The sequence below is a fragment of the Branchiostoma floridae genome, chromosome 7 (assembly GCF_000003815.2).
Source record: "Branchiostoma floridae strain S238N-H82 chromosome 7, Bfl_VNyyK, whole genome shotgun sequence".
Taxonomy (NCBI): domain Eukaryota; kingdom Metazoa; phylum Chordata; class Leptocardii; order Amphioxiformes; family Branchiostomatidae; genus Branchiostoma; species Branchiostoma floridae.
This window is the reverse complement of record NC_049985.1, coordinates 18352432-18367889: the sequence shown is the minus strand read 5'-3', so window position 1 is coordinate 18367889 and position 15458 is coordinate 18352432. Positions and strand designations below refer to the sequence as shown.

At 39.9% G+C, this 15458-nt stretch overlaps 1 protein-coding gene and 1 long non-coding RNA gene across 2 annotated transcripts in view; both read left to right on the top strand.

Annotated features, from left to right (window-relative positions):
- LOC118418944 overlaps positions 1-672 on the top strand; it is a 6105-nt gene extending 5433 nt beyond the window's left edge. Inside the window, exon 2 of the long non-coding RNA XR_004831564.1 lies at positions 434-672. This is a non-coding gene — a long non-coding RNA (uncharacterized LOC118418944). The remainder of the gene's footprint in view (positions 1-433) is intronic.
- LOC118418943 (amyloid-beta A4 precursor protein-binding family B member 2-like) overlaps positions 1-15458 on the top strand; it is a gene marked incomplete in the record, with an annotated part of 144057 nt that overhangs the window by 117684 nt on the left and 10915 nt on the right. Inside the window, 2 exon segments of the mRNA XM_035825086.1 lie at positions 7986-8073; positions 11628-11654. Of these exon segments, the coding sequence (XP_035680979.1) occupies positions 7986-8073; positions 11628-11654 (115 nt within the window).

The window sequence follows — 15458 nt, the reverse complement described above, 5'->3', positions numbered from 1 at the left end:
ACGCCTTTCGACTTTTATTAGAATGGAGTTGAGAGTGGGAACGAAGAAAGATAAAAGAGGGTGTTTGAAGTTACGTGAGAAGGTGAGGTAGAGAGAAAATGGAGAATAAGGGAGGGGGTAAGAGATGTGAAATGTTGAAGTAGAGAGAACTTCAATGATAAGGAAGGGGGTAAAGTATAGGAGTTAGAGAATGTGTAGATTTATAAAGTAACAAGTTAGCATGGGGATAAGGTGAAGGTATTAAGCGACTTCGGCGCTATCCCCATAACTTAATCACATATGAAGGATGATCCAATGAGTGCGCAGTGTGGATAGGAAACTATCTTCACTGTGCGCTCATTGGTTGATCCTGAATCACATGATTCTCACAACCATATAAGTACAAGGGATGATCACCCTACTGCCTCTTGTTGGATTCATCCGCAACGCCGAGGAGCGCGTGGTGAGGTCGACCCAGGAAGTAACAGCTGGAGAGAGATTCGATGGGAAACAGGGTTTTCCCGAGGAGGGGATTTATCAGAAACCGACCCACCCACCCACCCTCCTTTATATTCGTGTACAGCTGGCAAGGGTTCCGTCTTCGCCGCGCGACTTCGGCGCTATCCCCATAACTTAATCACATATGAAGGATGATCCAATGAGTGCGCAGTGTGGATAGGAAACTATTTATACTTGAGCTGTAGATATTTTTTTATTTGCTAATTACACTGCAATCCCATAAAACATACTTCTTGATAAACTGAAACAACTGATTTGAATTATGTAAAGGAAGGAGACTGACTTTTCTTGCTGTGTTCAAAATGTTTATTCTAGTTCTCGTTTTGACGATAGCTGTAAGCCAGATGTGAAACATGTATGGAGGGAAACCCCAGTGCAATGTCTGCCTCATCTGTACCTGCCAGAGAATGAGTTCCCTCTGACATGATACATGTGTGAGTTAGTGTCAGCTTATCTCTTGATAATAACCTCCTGAAGAGGGACTCCCTGCACTAAATGCCAGCTGCAGTTGTGGGACTGACTATATCATAGAACAGACAGACATTGAAGAATGACACACTATCAGAGAGGGAAAGAAATCATTTAATATTCATTTTCAAAAAAGTTACACAACCAGCACAAGGCTGTAATGTGGCTTTAACAATAGGTAAAAACCATTTAAAAGTAGTTGATGCAGTAAAATCTTGTCTATGTGTAGAAGGTACTTGATACACACTTAGCTTTACACAAGATGTTAGATGATGATGATTTCTATGTGCAGGCATGAATGTATTACTATTTGATGAGTAATATGTTCCCCCTGCCATGCCTGAATAGGACCCTCTGTCTTTGTGTAAGACCCACTAAATTATGAATGACGATTGTACAATTGGATCACGGCGCTGTGAAATGATTGCTGTCCCCTAACATGCGGATGTTCAGGCGCTGTAAAATGATTGCTGTCCCCTAACATGCGGATGTTCAGGCGCTGTAAAATGATTGCTGTCCCCTAACATGCGAATGTTCAGGCACTGTAAAATGATTGCTGTCGCCTAACATGCGAATGTTCAGGCACTGTAAAATGATTGCTGTCGCCTAACATGCGGATGTTCAGGCGCTCTAAAATGATTGCTGTCCCCTAACATGCGGATGTTCAGGCACTGTAAAATGATTGCTGTCCCCTAACATGCGGATGTTCAGGCGCTGTAAAATGATTGCTGTCCCCTAACATGCGGATGTTCAGGCACTGTAAAATGATTGCTGTCCCCTAACATGCGGATGTTCAGGCGCTGTAAAATGATTGCTGTCCCCTAACATGCGGATGTTCAGGCGCCAGGTTGATCTGTTGTTGCTGCGACAGGCCATTGTGCTACACGGAACGTTGTCTAGCCAATAATGCTGCCGTAGTCTTCCTCATTTATTATTCAGGACTCAATCTGGGACTGATGTTCGATCATCGCAGTGTGACGTTTTATCTGGGATTCTTATCAAACCAGTTCTGTTTCAATTTGGACTACTGAATGTAAGCAGTGTTTCCCTTCCAGAGTTATAGATGGCGGTTTTTAGTCAAGACTTTTATTTTATTTGTTCCAAAAATCTACTGGTAATGCTAAACTGGAATACAGAGATTTATGGCCACATCTTTTCAATGTTCATACAGTTCTATATTAGAGATGTATTAACATTGTAAAGATCTTAAAGTTATCCTCCCAGCCATTTGTTTTCATTTTCATGTGTCCACATGATTAATTTTACCCTTAAAGTATGATGAAAACAAATTAAATAAATTAATAATGATATGGCACTTAAACAGTCGCCTGACAGATATGGTAATGCTAAACTGGAGATTAACATGAATACAGAGACTTAAAGAGAATTTTTTTTATGTTATTACTAATATATTAAGGTCCAAGCTATTCCCCCGACCCTCTGTTTGAATTTCACGCTGTCAACTTGAATAATTTTTCACTTAAAATAGGATGACCACAAAGGAAATAAATGGATATGGCCTGAGATAATGACAATTATACAGAATTTTTTTATATTATATTTTCATACTTATATTCAGGTCCAAGTTATTCCCCTGACCCTCTGTTTGAATTTCACGCTGTTGAATTGATTAATTTTTCACTTAAAATACGATGAAAACCAAGGAAATCAATTGATATGGCGCTGGATAGATGACAATTATACCGTCCCTGAACACCACATGTCTGTCTCTATGCTGAGATACCTGTGTGCAGACTGAGACAAATGAGCACCCAGTGCTCTAAATTGCCCTTGTGTATTAGATTACTGTTATTTGATTAGAGCGTAATTGCCACTATACAAGCATATTCCATGCTTCAAAAAAAGGACTATAATGGAATGATAAGATTTGCAAAATCGTATTAAAACCTGGTGTTGTGAGAGAAGTTGACATGTTTTCCATAGCAGAGACGATGCAAATGTTATTCACTGACAGACAGTGCTGAACGCACAATTTCCAAGGTGACCTTGATATCTCAGCTCCCGGCCTTTTCTTATACATCACCTGACCTTTGCTTGTATTAAGTCACATGACAGGAGAAGGAAGGTCTTACTCTCATCTTAAGGGTCTGGCCAAGAATACAGAACAATGAAACTGAAGAAAAAGGCAGCTGAAAGTTCCTTGAAATTTTTCAGAAGCTTTACATCATATTTATCTGCCACATTTGCCTTGTAAATGCATGACCGGAAGAGTATGAGTCTTTAAATGACTTGAACAACAAGGCGTCTTCAAGGTATTATTTGCTATCATTTTATACCTTTATGACTTGAATCTTTCTTGACAATTTAATTGAAGCGTCAGGCCCTCAGCTGTCATACTTAATTTTTATTGTTTCGTACAACAAAATTGGAGACACTCTAACCTTTACCAAATATTAAACCTTCAAAATATTGACTAAACAGCTTGAAGACTTGAGACACCTTAACCAATTTGAAATCTTTAAAATATTTATTATTTTAACAATTTGAAGGCTTTCCCTGTATTTTATGTCATAGCTTTTTTGATTACATATAAAAGCTATTCATTCAACTTTATTGTATGCACCAAGTTCTTGTCTTGCAGGCTTAATAAAAAGTCAGCTAGAAGTTCTCAAGACTTGTATGCTGCCTGACATTACAGTTTAAGCTTCTGGCCTTTTCTTGTACTTTGTGATAAGTTTTGTTAAGGTAGTATCTCAGGGTGGCTGAGCAAAATTTCAAAATGATATTTTCCAAAAAATAACTATCAATGTTATTTTCTATGTAATTCTATTTTCATAATCTAACATACTTTCCCATCAAATGTTCCTTTTTGTCTGTCAAAATTCAAGGTCAAAGTAGCTGTCTAAAATTACGCAAAAATTTCAAACTCATCATAACTTTTAAAACTTGATATCATTGGATAGGTCTTAGTAAAACAAATAGAATGGTTTTTATTTCAACAAAATCGGACATACCGTTAGAGAGTTATGGCCATTGAAGGCCTGAAAATTATGCATAATTTCTCTTGATCAGCTAATTAAATATGCAAGATTATAATATCTCTGTACTCATACAAGATACAAGGAAAAAAATTGGTGTACAGGGGTTTTATAATATGTTGATTTGAATTATTGTCCTGAAATTTATACATCTAGTTCAGAAATGATGAATAATCCTGAATAATTGAGTTCCAGGGGTAATAAAATCAGAGTCCACTAATTGAATATGCAAAATTACCATATTTTCCCTATCCTTGAAGATACAAGAAAAAAAATTAGTATACAGGGGTTTTGGCACATGCTGAATTCAAATTTGACCTCAAAAACATCACTTTGGTCTTTTTACAACCTTTAAAAGTGGATTACGTCACTACTACCACAACAACTTGATTTTTACGGCCTAATTTTTGAAAAACTGTTCATCGAAAATGTGTAAAATTAGTTTTATTATGAAATTTACCCTGTAAGGAAAAACTTCGTGCGCTCCCGACGCAAAACAATGCTATTTAGTGCTCCCAAATGCTGTTAGCATAAGGGGTAATTAAAATTTCAGGAAAAAAATTAATAAAAAATCAGCATGACAAGGTATGATAAAATCCACGCGCAGATCTATTCAAATCACTATTGTGCACATTTCTGAAAAGTTTCAATAATAACAGACAAAATACAAGTCAAAATTTAGGCTTTTTAGGCTTTTTTTGCTAAAAATGGGCGTGGCCTAAAAGTAGTTGATGACGTCATTGTGACATCATACCAATTTGCATAAATTATCTTTATGCGTTAGGGTACTACCTTAGAAAAAATCAAGGTCCATACATTATCTAAGATGGTAATTTTAGAAGACCAAAAACACCCCCCAAAACTCCTCAGCCACCCTGAAATCCTACCTTAAGGCATAAAATATTTATAGACGTTACCCATAAAAAACTTTTGTGTGAATCTCATGCCTTAGCCAAAGCTCTGTTGTACCTTACATGTCATTCTATTTGATTTAAATGCTTCAGGTTTTTTACGAGTATTTAACGAGGTTGGTTTTACGACATGTATAACTTGTACAACTGTTTAAGTCAGCCGCAGGAGGCCTCAAGTCGTATTTTTGGGTTAGCGTGAATAGAAATGAGCAGTAAAGCTGCAGGAATGCATCTGGTCTGATCATGGTGTTGGTTTGGAAGCTTCAAACCTGTTCTCTTGTACTTTATGACTCCATTTTATTAGTCATACAAGATAACAAGAAAACTGAAGGTTTTGGCTGTGACAATGAAACCCGGCTAGCAAAACAGATCTTCACTGCTCCCTTTGAAAGCTTTAAGCCTTTTGTTATAATGCATTTTATGACTTTAGCTGTATTATGGGTATCAGGAAAGCCACAGGGTTTCAGCTGTGACTATAAAACTTTACAAAAGTAGCCCTTGTGCTTCCTTTGACATGGTTGGTAAGCTTAAGGTATTCTCCTGTATTTTACGGCCCTGGTATTATTGGGTCGTATAACAGCTCTTTTGTTAGTGTTAAGGAAACCCCAAGGCTTATGGTCCTCGCAATCAAGACCAAGAAAATAGAATGTGGATGTTAATAAAATCTACAACATAAAAATGTGAAACTAAGTCTCCTGTTAACCCAAAAGGGCATTTTTCATGCAAAATTGCTCTGAAAGCTTGAGATGTGTCTAATAACATCCAGGTGATAAGATATGCCAAATAGCAATTATGACACGCAACTGGATATGACTTTGGAAATGGTCAGACGTTTCAGATAACGTCTGTTATCTTTCTGTCATGACTCCAGAGTGTAGGGAGTGTATTCTGGTTATGACTCCAGAGTGGAGGGAGTGTATATATTCCAGTGAGTCCATGTAATGAGTTATACCAGGTGAGATACTACCACTAGTACCGGCACAGATGGGCAGATCCGAGCTGCCCCGGCCATTTCATACCTCGCCTGCGTATAACTCACTCTGTCTGCTGCAGCAGTGAGGAATACAAACTACTCACATCTCCCTTACATGGGTCTGTAACTCACATCTCCCTTACATGGGTCTGTAACTCACATCTCCCTTACATGGCTCTGTAACTCACATCTCCCTTACATGGCTCTGTAACTCACGTCTCCCTTACATGGGTCTGTAACTCACATGGATGGGAGTAAGGTGGTGTGGAGGTCTTATAGTCAGGGTTGTTGACTAAGAAACTGCAGACATCTTTTGTACAGCAGTCTGTAACTCACATCGACAGGAGTAAGGTAGTGAAGGACCCGTGTGAAAAAGAGTACCTAGTTTCGGTTAGGAACTTCCACTCAGATGGGACATGCACTGTAAAGCTGGAAGCCAAATATGTTAGGAGTGCCACACCTCGAACATGTTAACATAACCTTCCATAATTATTGAAAAAAGTTGGGATCCTTCCAATAATTACACTACGTTGAGGTCTTTATCAAGCATGTCACAGTATCACAAACGATCGTAAGATGAAAAATCAACAAAATATGACTGTGTGCCACTATCAAATTTGAGTTCTTGCAATCTTCCTCAAAAACTTTGTCGAGATTCTGACAGAATCCCGTACAGTGCTTTCATAATAAAGATAAGATCCACGAAAATGAAATATTGAAAATCTTTGAGTGTGTGACAGGTTTGCATAAGATGCTGCATATAAACTCTCTCTCGATCAAGCTGGCCATTCTCACGGGTACCGCTGCATTATTGCCTACACTTTTCACAAGGTGAAAATATGAGATGACAGTTCACCCAAAGGTTCAAACACATCATGCAAAGAAAATGTGACGTTGGATTCAACGTCGTGTGCATGAACCTTATAATTGAGACTTTTTGAATCAGGCAGGCTTGAAAGGAGGTAGGAATTCCAGGTCCATTTGCAGGAGATAACAGTCCATTGTTCGTTATCAGTCCTCTTGAATCTGGATGCTGCAAGCCCCCATCTGGAATGGAGAGATACGGTAACTACGGTAACGTGATGCAAAAGAATTCCTTCCTCACAGTTGACTGTCAGGATGAGACGTGCAGGGAATTCATCTGGAACTTTTTGAAACTTGCAGAGTTTCTGGAACGTGTACTAAGTTGTTTCCTACGTTGCATCACTTGACTTTCTTTTAATCCCTCTGCTTATGAAAAGTAGAAGCTTTGTGCATGGATAGAAAGCACTCTCAAGGGGTGGTTAAAAAGCTCTAACTTGTATGCATTGAGGGATGGGCTCCACTTCCCAATACCGTACCCTAGACACTGTGGATCAACACACTTCCCCCTAGGCTTCAAAAAGGCTTCAGGACTTTCCTCACCCTTACCTTAGTTCACCTTAACTGGAGTCCCACACAGTTCAGTATATGTGAATGCATTACCAGAGGGAGAAAATAATGAAACAGAGCTGTATCATTATGGTCCCATTCTTTCCTATTCCCTACATATGCTTTCATATTAATGACATGGTATAACATCCCCACGCTTGACTTGTGGCCGCCCGGTGGAAAACAGATATCAGAAAACTTGTAATTGGAACATCGATCAAACTAAAGGCACACCAGCTGCAGCTGAGCTAGACAAAAGGAGTTTACTTATCTCCGATCTATACCACCTGCTCTGTTCTCTCTGTAACACTCTGTTTTCAGGTGCCAATATATTATAGCTGTCAGAATTTTTTATCTGTAGGTTTTACTGTGAGAGACAGTCAGTCAAGGCTGCCCAACTTATTTTAACTTAGAACAGTGCCTTCTGGACTAGACTTGACTTGGAGTTGATTTGAATCCAAAATAAGCTTGACATTTCAGCTGTTCTGTCTATGGTCTATGATAGGAACAATCATACAATACATTTTGTAGGATTATCATACTAAATCTAACAATGAAAGATTTAAAACTCTTTTTTGTCTTTCAGTAAAAGTGAACTGTGGTGACCAACAAGCAGTGGTAGAAGGCCATGATTACATTAACAAGTAAAGCTTATTGAAAAAACTTTGTTGACATGTTTATTTGTTTGTTTATTGATGTTTGTTTGTTTGTTTGTTGTGTCTGCAGGTGATGACAGAGAAGAGAAGAATGAAGGAGGTTGCCATGGCACAACAGAGGCAGCAGGCCGAGAGGATAGACACACCAAAGGAACCAGGTGAGACATTGAGCCGGCTGTACAATTCATGCAAACGCGGGCTGAATTTGTAGATTTGTCAGAGCTTACCAAATTTCAGCATCAGCTGTATTTTTCGCTGTAAATCTACCTCTTCACAAATTGGACAGGCTCAGGTGACGTCTATGAAGCGCTAATGATTATATATCCCCATGAAATGGTAGCATGTTATTAACAGGAATTTTGCAATAGACCAATCCACAAATCTCCTAAAAAGTTCAAAAATTGTCGCCCAGGCCTGGCGCAGCTCGAAGTGCCCCGCGAACGTCTGACGAGCTGCTAAAAATTGTCCAAAGCCCGCGTAATCGCCAGGACGTAAGCGGGCATAGGCACACCTAAGGTAGCCTTACACCTGTACGCACACCAGCTATATCTTATTTTCTCACCTTGTACAGCAGTACACATGGTGAAAACCTGCACATACAGTACTTGTATGATATGTACACAATGTGTCCCTGTGTGTGTGTCTCAAGCTAGTGGTTTCAAGTTAAAGATTGCTACTCTGGAAAAACAAATGCGAACTTGTAGAAAAAGGTTTAGAAATGAATCTGATTCATCGTAGTTTGGTACCGATGTACTGCCATTGATATCGGTTAGGCCAATCTATTGTAGGAATCATTCATCCGCTCACAAGTATATATCCGACACAGAGTCTTCAGTCTTTGTTCCCTGTCCTAAAGCCAAATGAAGAAACACGGAGCTCAATACTCGTAAAACTGATGGTGCGCTCTTACAGCAGATCAGGATTGCTTTCCAACATCTGCTCCCGATTCTCGGGCCAGGTCAAGTCATTTCATCGGTTCTTGGACGTGTTATCGTAGAAACTCCAGCAAGGTGCCATGGTGGATACTGAGAGCTTGGAGGAAAACTTGAGTCTGACTGTAACCACTCCCTCAAACTTTGTGTACCTGAATACAGACTTTTCCCTCAAACTTTGTGTGCAGACTTTCTCCTCAAATTTCTTATATAAGAAGATGAGATAAAAATGAAGTACTGTGAAGAAAAATTAAATCAGGCAACCAATGTCTACTCCCTGTAGATCTGTGTATCAAAGTGTACAGACTCCCCCTGCAGACTCTGTGTTCATATTTAAAGTCATTTTTCCTTAAAAATATGGGAGAGCCAACAGATTTAATTTGCTTGGCCTCATCTAACAATACCCAGTTGAATCCACATACATGTAGTCAGAAGTTATCTCATGGACCCATTGTTCGTATAGATCTTGTTGAGACTTGAGAGAGTTGGTATGGATCTTGTGACAGAAGAAAAGCCGGCAGACATCAGTATTGAAGAGTATTGACTTCTGTGTCCACTGCTACACATCAAACATGCAGGACTAGCGTGGTACTGCTTTGATGTAGGAACCAGAGAACAGTGGGGTCAAACTTGAACCCTCCACACACACTCACGGGCACACACGCACACATATACACTTGTACCTTCCTAGGGTTGCATCAAAAACGGCAGTCAGAGATGGCAGACTTCACCACCTTACCCAATACTTTGCCACCCTTCCTGACTCACAGAATGAAAATATCAGCCCTTAGGATATAATGGCAATGATGCATCGTGTTTATTGGGAACAGTAAACTCATACACAGACATAAACATGCACATATACAGTATATGCAGAATAGACAAATACATGCTGCAAACTGCATACCTACACATGCACACATGCACACCCACAGAGGCACACACACATACACGCACACATGCATACACACACACGCACTCACACGTGCCCACATGCATGCACACACACACACTCACGCGTGCACACATGCATATACACTCACACACACACACGTGCACACATGCATACACTCACACACACACACACGTGCACACATGCATACACTTACACACACACTCACACATGCATACAGAGTGAAAGAGAGACTCACAGCAGACAGACAGACAAGACAAAAGCAACTCTTCACTCCCTTGAGGTGGAGTAGTCAAAAGATTCTGTCTTATAATCGATGAGAAGAAATCCTGACTTTTTGCTGCACGACGACATAAAAATGAGGTCTGATGTAGTATCTAAAATCCATGATTGTTAAGCCAGCGGTGCGGGGATCAGTAGTTATTGGGTGTACCTACATACCAGATAAACCTGCAATCAGTTCCTGACAGCATGGGGTCTCAGGAGATGTTCCCTGGGTCTTTGATCTTTTGTCAAACAAGAAGCCAGTATGAGAACAGAGGGCTGGGAGGAAAACTCGTTTCTGAATCTGATGTGTCCTGAAACTGTGTTTTCCCAGTTTCTCTGTTTTTGTGGTAAGGAGAAAACATATTGTTTTTTCTGGTGTGTTCTTTTTTTTTCTTCCTCTTAGCAGGAAAGGTTTGCAGAAAAGGCTAGGCTGTCTACTTGGACTGGCTATCACGTCAGGCAACTCAGATAACCCCATTCATAGCCCTGATCCTTTTTTCACTCACACCCACTACTTTTGGGCGAGCCTAGTGGTATGATACTGAGTACGAGTAGCATGACACAAGGCTATAGGAAAAAAATCTGCAATTTGGCAAAATGTTGCCTATCTAGTTCAACATTTTTCTCTAAGATCCATGAACCGACAGATTGAATTTGTGTGGCCTAAGATGACTCATCACCTTCTTGGCTGGCACAGACCCAGACCCGATCCCGACTGCAGACTTACAAACTGTGCTGTATAATCAATGGGTGACGGCAGGGGAGACCCAACATTAGTATTGACTTTCTGGTACCTGTGTAGCAGTTGTCAGCACTTCTCAGGCACACCAAGTTAGTTTGTTGGATTCCTGGGGTCAAGAAATGACACTGGGCTGGAAAATCAACAAGAAAACAGAGTCCGAACTTTGGAGAGAAAGTCTGTACGTCAGTACACACACGTCAGGTGACAGTTAAGAAACTTGATAGGATTTAGAAACAATCAGACATTTCAGACAGCATCCACTGTCTTTCATCAGTGAGTAAATTAATTTTGATTGTAATACCGGGTTTTAATCCAAAATTCTGAATTGATAATGAATGAGGTGAAGACAATGTTAACTCTAAGATGGTTTTGTTTGCTGGGTGTGGGTTACAGATACAAGAGATCCCCATGCACACCCTTGTTTCCTGATGTTGTTTATGGGGGTTACAGGTACAAGAGATCCCCATGCACACCCTTGTTTGCTGATGTTGTTTATGGGGGTTACAGATACACAAGATCTCCAGGCACACCCTTGTTTCCTGATGTTCACATGCTGCTGTTGATTCTGACTGTATCATGCACAAATTTGGCTCATCTTTTGACTTTATCCTTTACCATCATTTTTTCAGAAATTGTATAAACATAACTTTATAGACATTATCTCATTATTAATAAGCATTTCTGTACTGAGCACTTTGAGCATTTTTGTATTATCTTGATATATTGATAAGCATATTTGTACTGTCTTTTATGATATGCACTAGTAGTGAAACACCCATTGTCACTGGTTGGATAGTCCCACGTTTTTCTTGTGCGCATCACTCCACCAACATTTCTTTTCTTTTTTATTTCTTTCAGCTGTACTAGAAGCAAGCAGTGAGAAAGGTTTGTTTTCTTTGTTACAGTTGTTGCCATTGTTGTGCGTTTGATACATGCATATCTGCATCATTTCACCTTAGGAGCATCATTGTAGCACCGCATTGTCACACATCGCAACATGCAGATTTTTTTGCTACAAATCCTTGAAATGGTACAACAGAAAATAAACCCCAATTGTTGAATAATATTATGAAGTTTTTACACTATGTTCAATGATTGAGAAAATTGTTAAACATTCCAGGCCTAAAACCTTCCCAGGGTTTGAAATACCACCTGCATATGCAGGTTAGTGCAGGTAAAATTGGAGCTGTGCAGGTATTTCTGGAGTCTACCTGCACCTAACCTGCACCGGTCCATGTACTTGGTTTTATACATAAATTTCCTATGATGTAGGTGTATATGGATTGTCATCAGCTGCATTACTGTTACCACCTATAAAGTTTAAAGGAAAAAAGAGAAAAGGTTTCTTAACAATTTTAGTACGATCCATACTTCCTGAATTCAGCGTGATGCAGGTAAAATTTGTCTGGTGCAGGTAATTTTCAATGTAACCTCTACACCAGTGCAGGTATGCAGAAAAAAGTATTTCGAACCCTACTTTCTCTCTCTTCCAAACTGTGAAGCTTTGAATCGCTGATTCCTAAGTTAAAAGTTTTCTTACTGAAGGTGTGTAACAACAGCATCTATTTCAGCACCACAAACAGCACCAACAGTACAGCCTAATTGTACATATAAATAATCTCCAAGCATAAGATCGTATCAAAAGCTGGAGTGAAGGAGTGAAGCCGGCTTAGGAGTGTGTTTCGCTACCAGGGATCTGCCGGGCACTGAAACAGGGAGCAGTGTTTCTATACAACAATAATGTTGCTGCCCCTCCCTGTTGCCATGTTCTAATGTTACACTGGGACAAAGTCTGTGACCAGCACATGTCCCAGTTGGAAGTTAGCACCAAACAGGATGGAGGACAATTAGCACCTACACTACAATCACAGTTTGATTGGGAAACAATTGGATGTTAATAGCCTTTGTTCTAGCCGACTGGGGGCAGATTCTACATGGCAAATGTACACCTCTTGGTTGACTACACTCCTTGGCCAGTTTGTTACCATCTTATGGCATTCTAGGATCTGCTTGGAGATTACAAATAATCTCAGCACAATGTCTCACCAGCGTAATAGATCCTGGGGCTCTTCCCTCAAATCTATGGTCATTACACATAGGGTATCATTTTAAAGGGAAATTGACACGCTTAGATTTGCAGTATTATGTCATACTTATTGAAAAGGGGGAATGAAAGTATGATCCATGAAAGCTTTACCTTCATGAAAAGGTCTGGTTTTTGATACTAGTATGTTTGTTTGTCTTAGTGTGTTTGTAAGTTTGTTGTCAGGCGGAAAATGGTGTAACTGGATACCTGCAGGATGGGAAGGCTGGTATGGCCCGGGTCCAAAGTTGTTGCTGCATGCTTGGCATGGGTTCAAAGTCTCACAGGAAGGCAGGAAAATTCATTAGAATTAATGAGATGATAATTCACAATAATGAAGAAAACAAGAAATTCACCTGATCTTTCTCAGAGGTAAAATTCTTAGATCTTTGATTTCTTGTTCAAAGGTTTTTGCCAAGTTTAAATGGCTATGGTGTAAAACCCTGTTGCAGTCAGGTCACGCAGGGTGTCAAATGTCAGGTCCTGGAGTAATTTAATAGCAGGACATAAATCCAACCAAACAGACAGCAGTGCACAAAGGGCTCAGTTATGGGGTGACTCAAGGCGTCCGCGGAGACTAAAGTGGAAAATGGGGGTTAGAAGTTGATGTTTAAGCATTGATCTTATATCTAGCTGTTGAATTTAGGTCAAAATGAAGATCATTGTAATCATGCAGGGAAAAAAATGAAATTTTAGAGGGTATAGATTGAAGGGAAGGGGCTGTTATGTCTTGAATGATGAACCAGCCTCATTTTATTTGGCAAATGTAACGTTGAAAGGACGTGCCATAGATTTTGAAAAACAGACATCAGCAAACAAAAGCCTTGGTCAGGATTTTATAAATACTCGTCAAGACGTTTGTAAAGACACAGGTAAAATGAAAAGCATAAGTGTTAGAAGGAGACAGATTAAAAGGAAAGTGAGAGTGTTGTAAGGAGACAGATTAAGTAGAATGCGAAACTTTGTAAGGAATCAGATTAAGAGGAAAGTGAAAGTGTTGTGAGGAATTAGATTAAGAGAAAAGTGTTTGTAAGGAGATAGATTTAGACAAGTGAAAGTGTTTGTAAAGAGACAAATTAAGAGGAAACGAAACGAAAAGTGTTACAAGGAGACAAATTAAGAAGAGATTGAAACTTTGTAAGGAGACAGATTAAGAGGAAATGGAACATGTTTCATGGAGACAAATTAGAGGAAAGTGCAACTTTGTAAGGAGACAGATTGAGAGAAGTGAAAGTGCTGTGAGGAGACAAGAAGAAACTAAAAATGTTGTGTAGGGAGACAGAGATAAAGAGAAAAATGAAAGTTGTAAGGAGACATGAGGTTAAAAGGAAAGTGGTAGTTCCACCTTGAGTAATAGAAGGACATACTGTGTTTGGCAGGCTGAATGTTGTAGTCATGTCCACAATCACAGTAGGGAGATTGCTTTTCCTGGGGCAGGTAGAGGTCATTGTGTTACTGTTGGTACAGACGATGTGTTTTATCCTGTAAAAGTAAGGATGATTATACAGTAAAATACGGCTGTTTCCTAACTGTCTGTAACAGGTTTGGTACTCTGCTGATGCAGTTGGCTTGAAAGTGTTTTAAATGTCAAATGGTCATAATTTTTGGGCTCATTTGCAAAATATATACCTCATTTGATACATACTATGGGTCCCTGTCAAATTGCCATCCTTTTTTGTGTCCATTGTGAAAAGCATTCTCCTGTTCTCACACCAGATGGGTACAGTTTTATGACTTGTCCATAGAATCTCCTGTCAGCATTTGTTTGGATTTTATTGGATCCAAATCAAATCATCCTCCTTTTTAGTGTCCGTTGAGCCAACTGTGTCCCTCCTTTGTGGCCGATAGTTCCTACATCCGACCATGAGGGTTTTATAACCAATAAACACATCTCATGTCCTTAGTAACCCCATCTTTGCTATTTCTATTCTATCTAATTTGCCCAAAGAATCTCTCATTCAGTTCATTATGTGTATGCTTCATACCAGATTATCCTCCCTTTTCAGTGTTCAGAAATGTCTCTGTCACCACCAGTTCTCAGGTCCAACTGGGACAGTTTTTATGACCTATAAACTTGTCTCCAGGGCTCAATGTCCTTAGAAATACCAAAGTTATCTCTCATTGATTTTACAGGTACAGGCCGAATTGTCCAGCTTTATTATTGTCCTTTGTGCAAGGAATTGTGCCTCTTTTGGGGCCACATATGAGACGGGCAGTTTTATGACCTATTAAATTGTCTCTCTTGGGTTCAATGTCCTTAGAATTTCCGAACTTATTCCTCTTTTGATTTTATAGGTTCAGTCCAAATTACACTTTTTCCTGTCCACTGGTCACAGAAGGATCCCTCCTTCGTGGCCATACATGAGACGGGAACAGTTTTATGGCCCATCAACGTGTCTATAGGGTTCATTGCCCTCAGAGTCTCCCGTGTCAGCAACGTAAAAACTCCTGGGAACCTGACCTCTGACCCTGGGAACCTGACCTCTGACCCTGGGAACCTGACCTCTGACCCTGGGAACCTGACCTCTGACCCTGCCACACCTTCATCGCCTGTCTGGTACCCATAATGGAGAATGGATCGCAATTTTCCCGGGCAGCCCAGATGG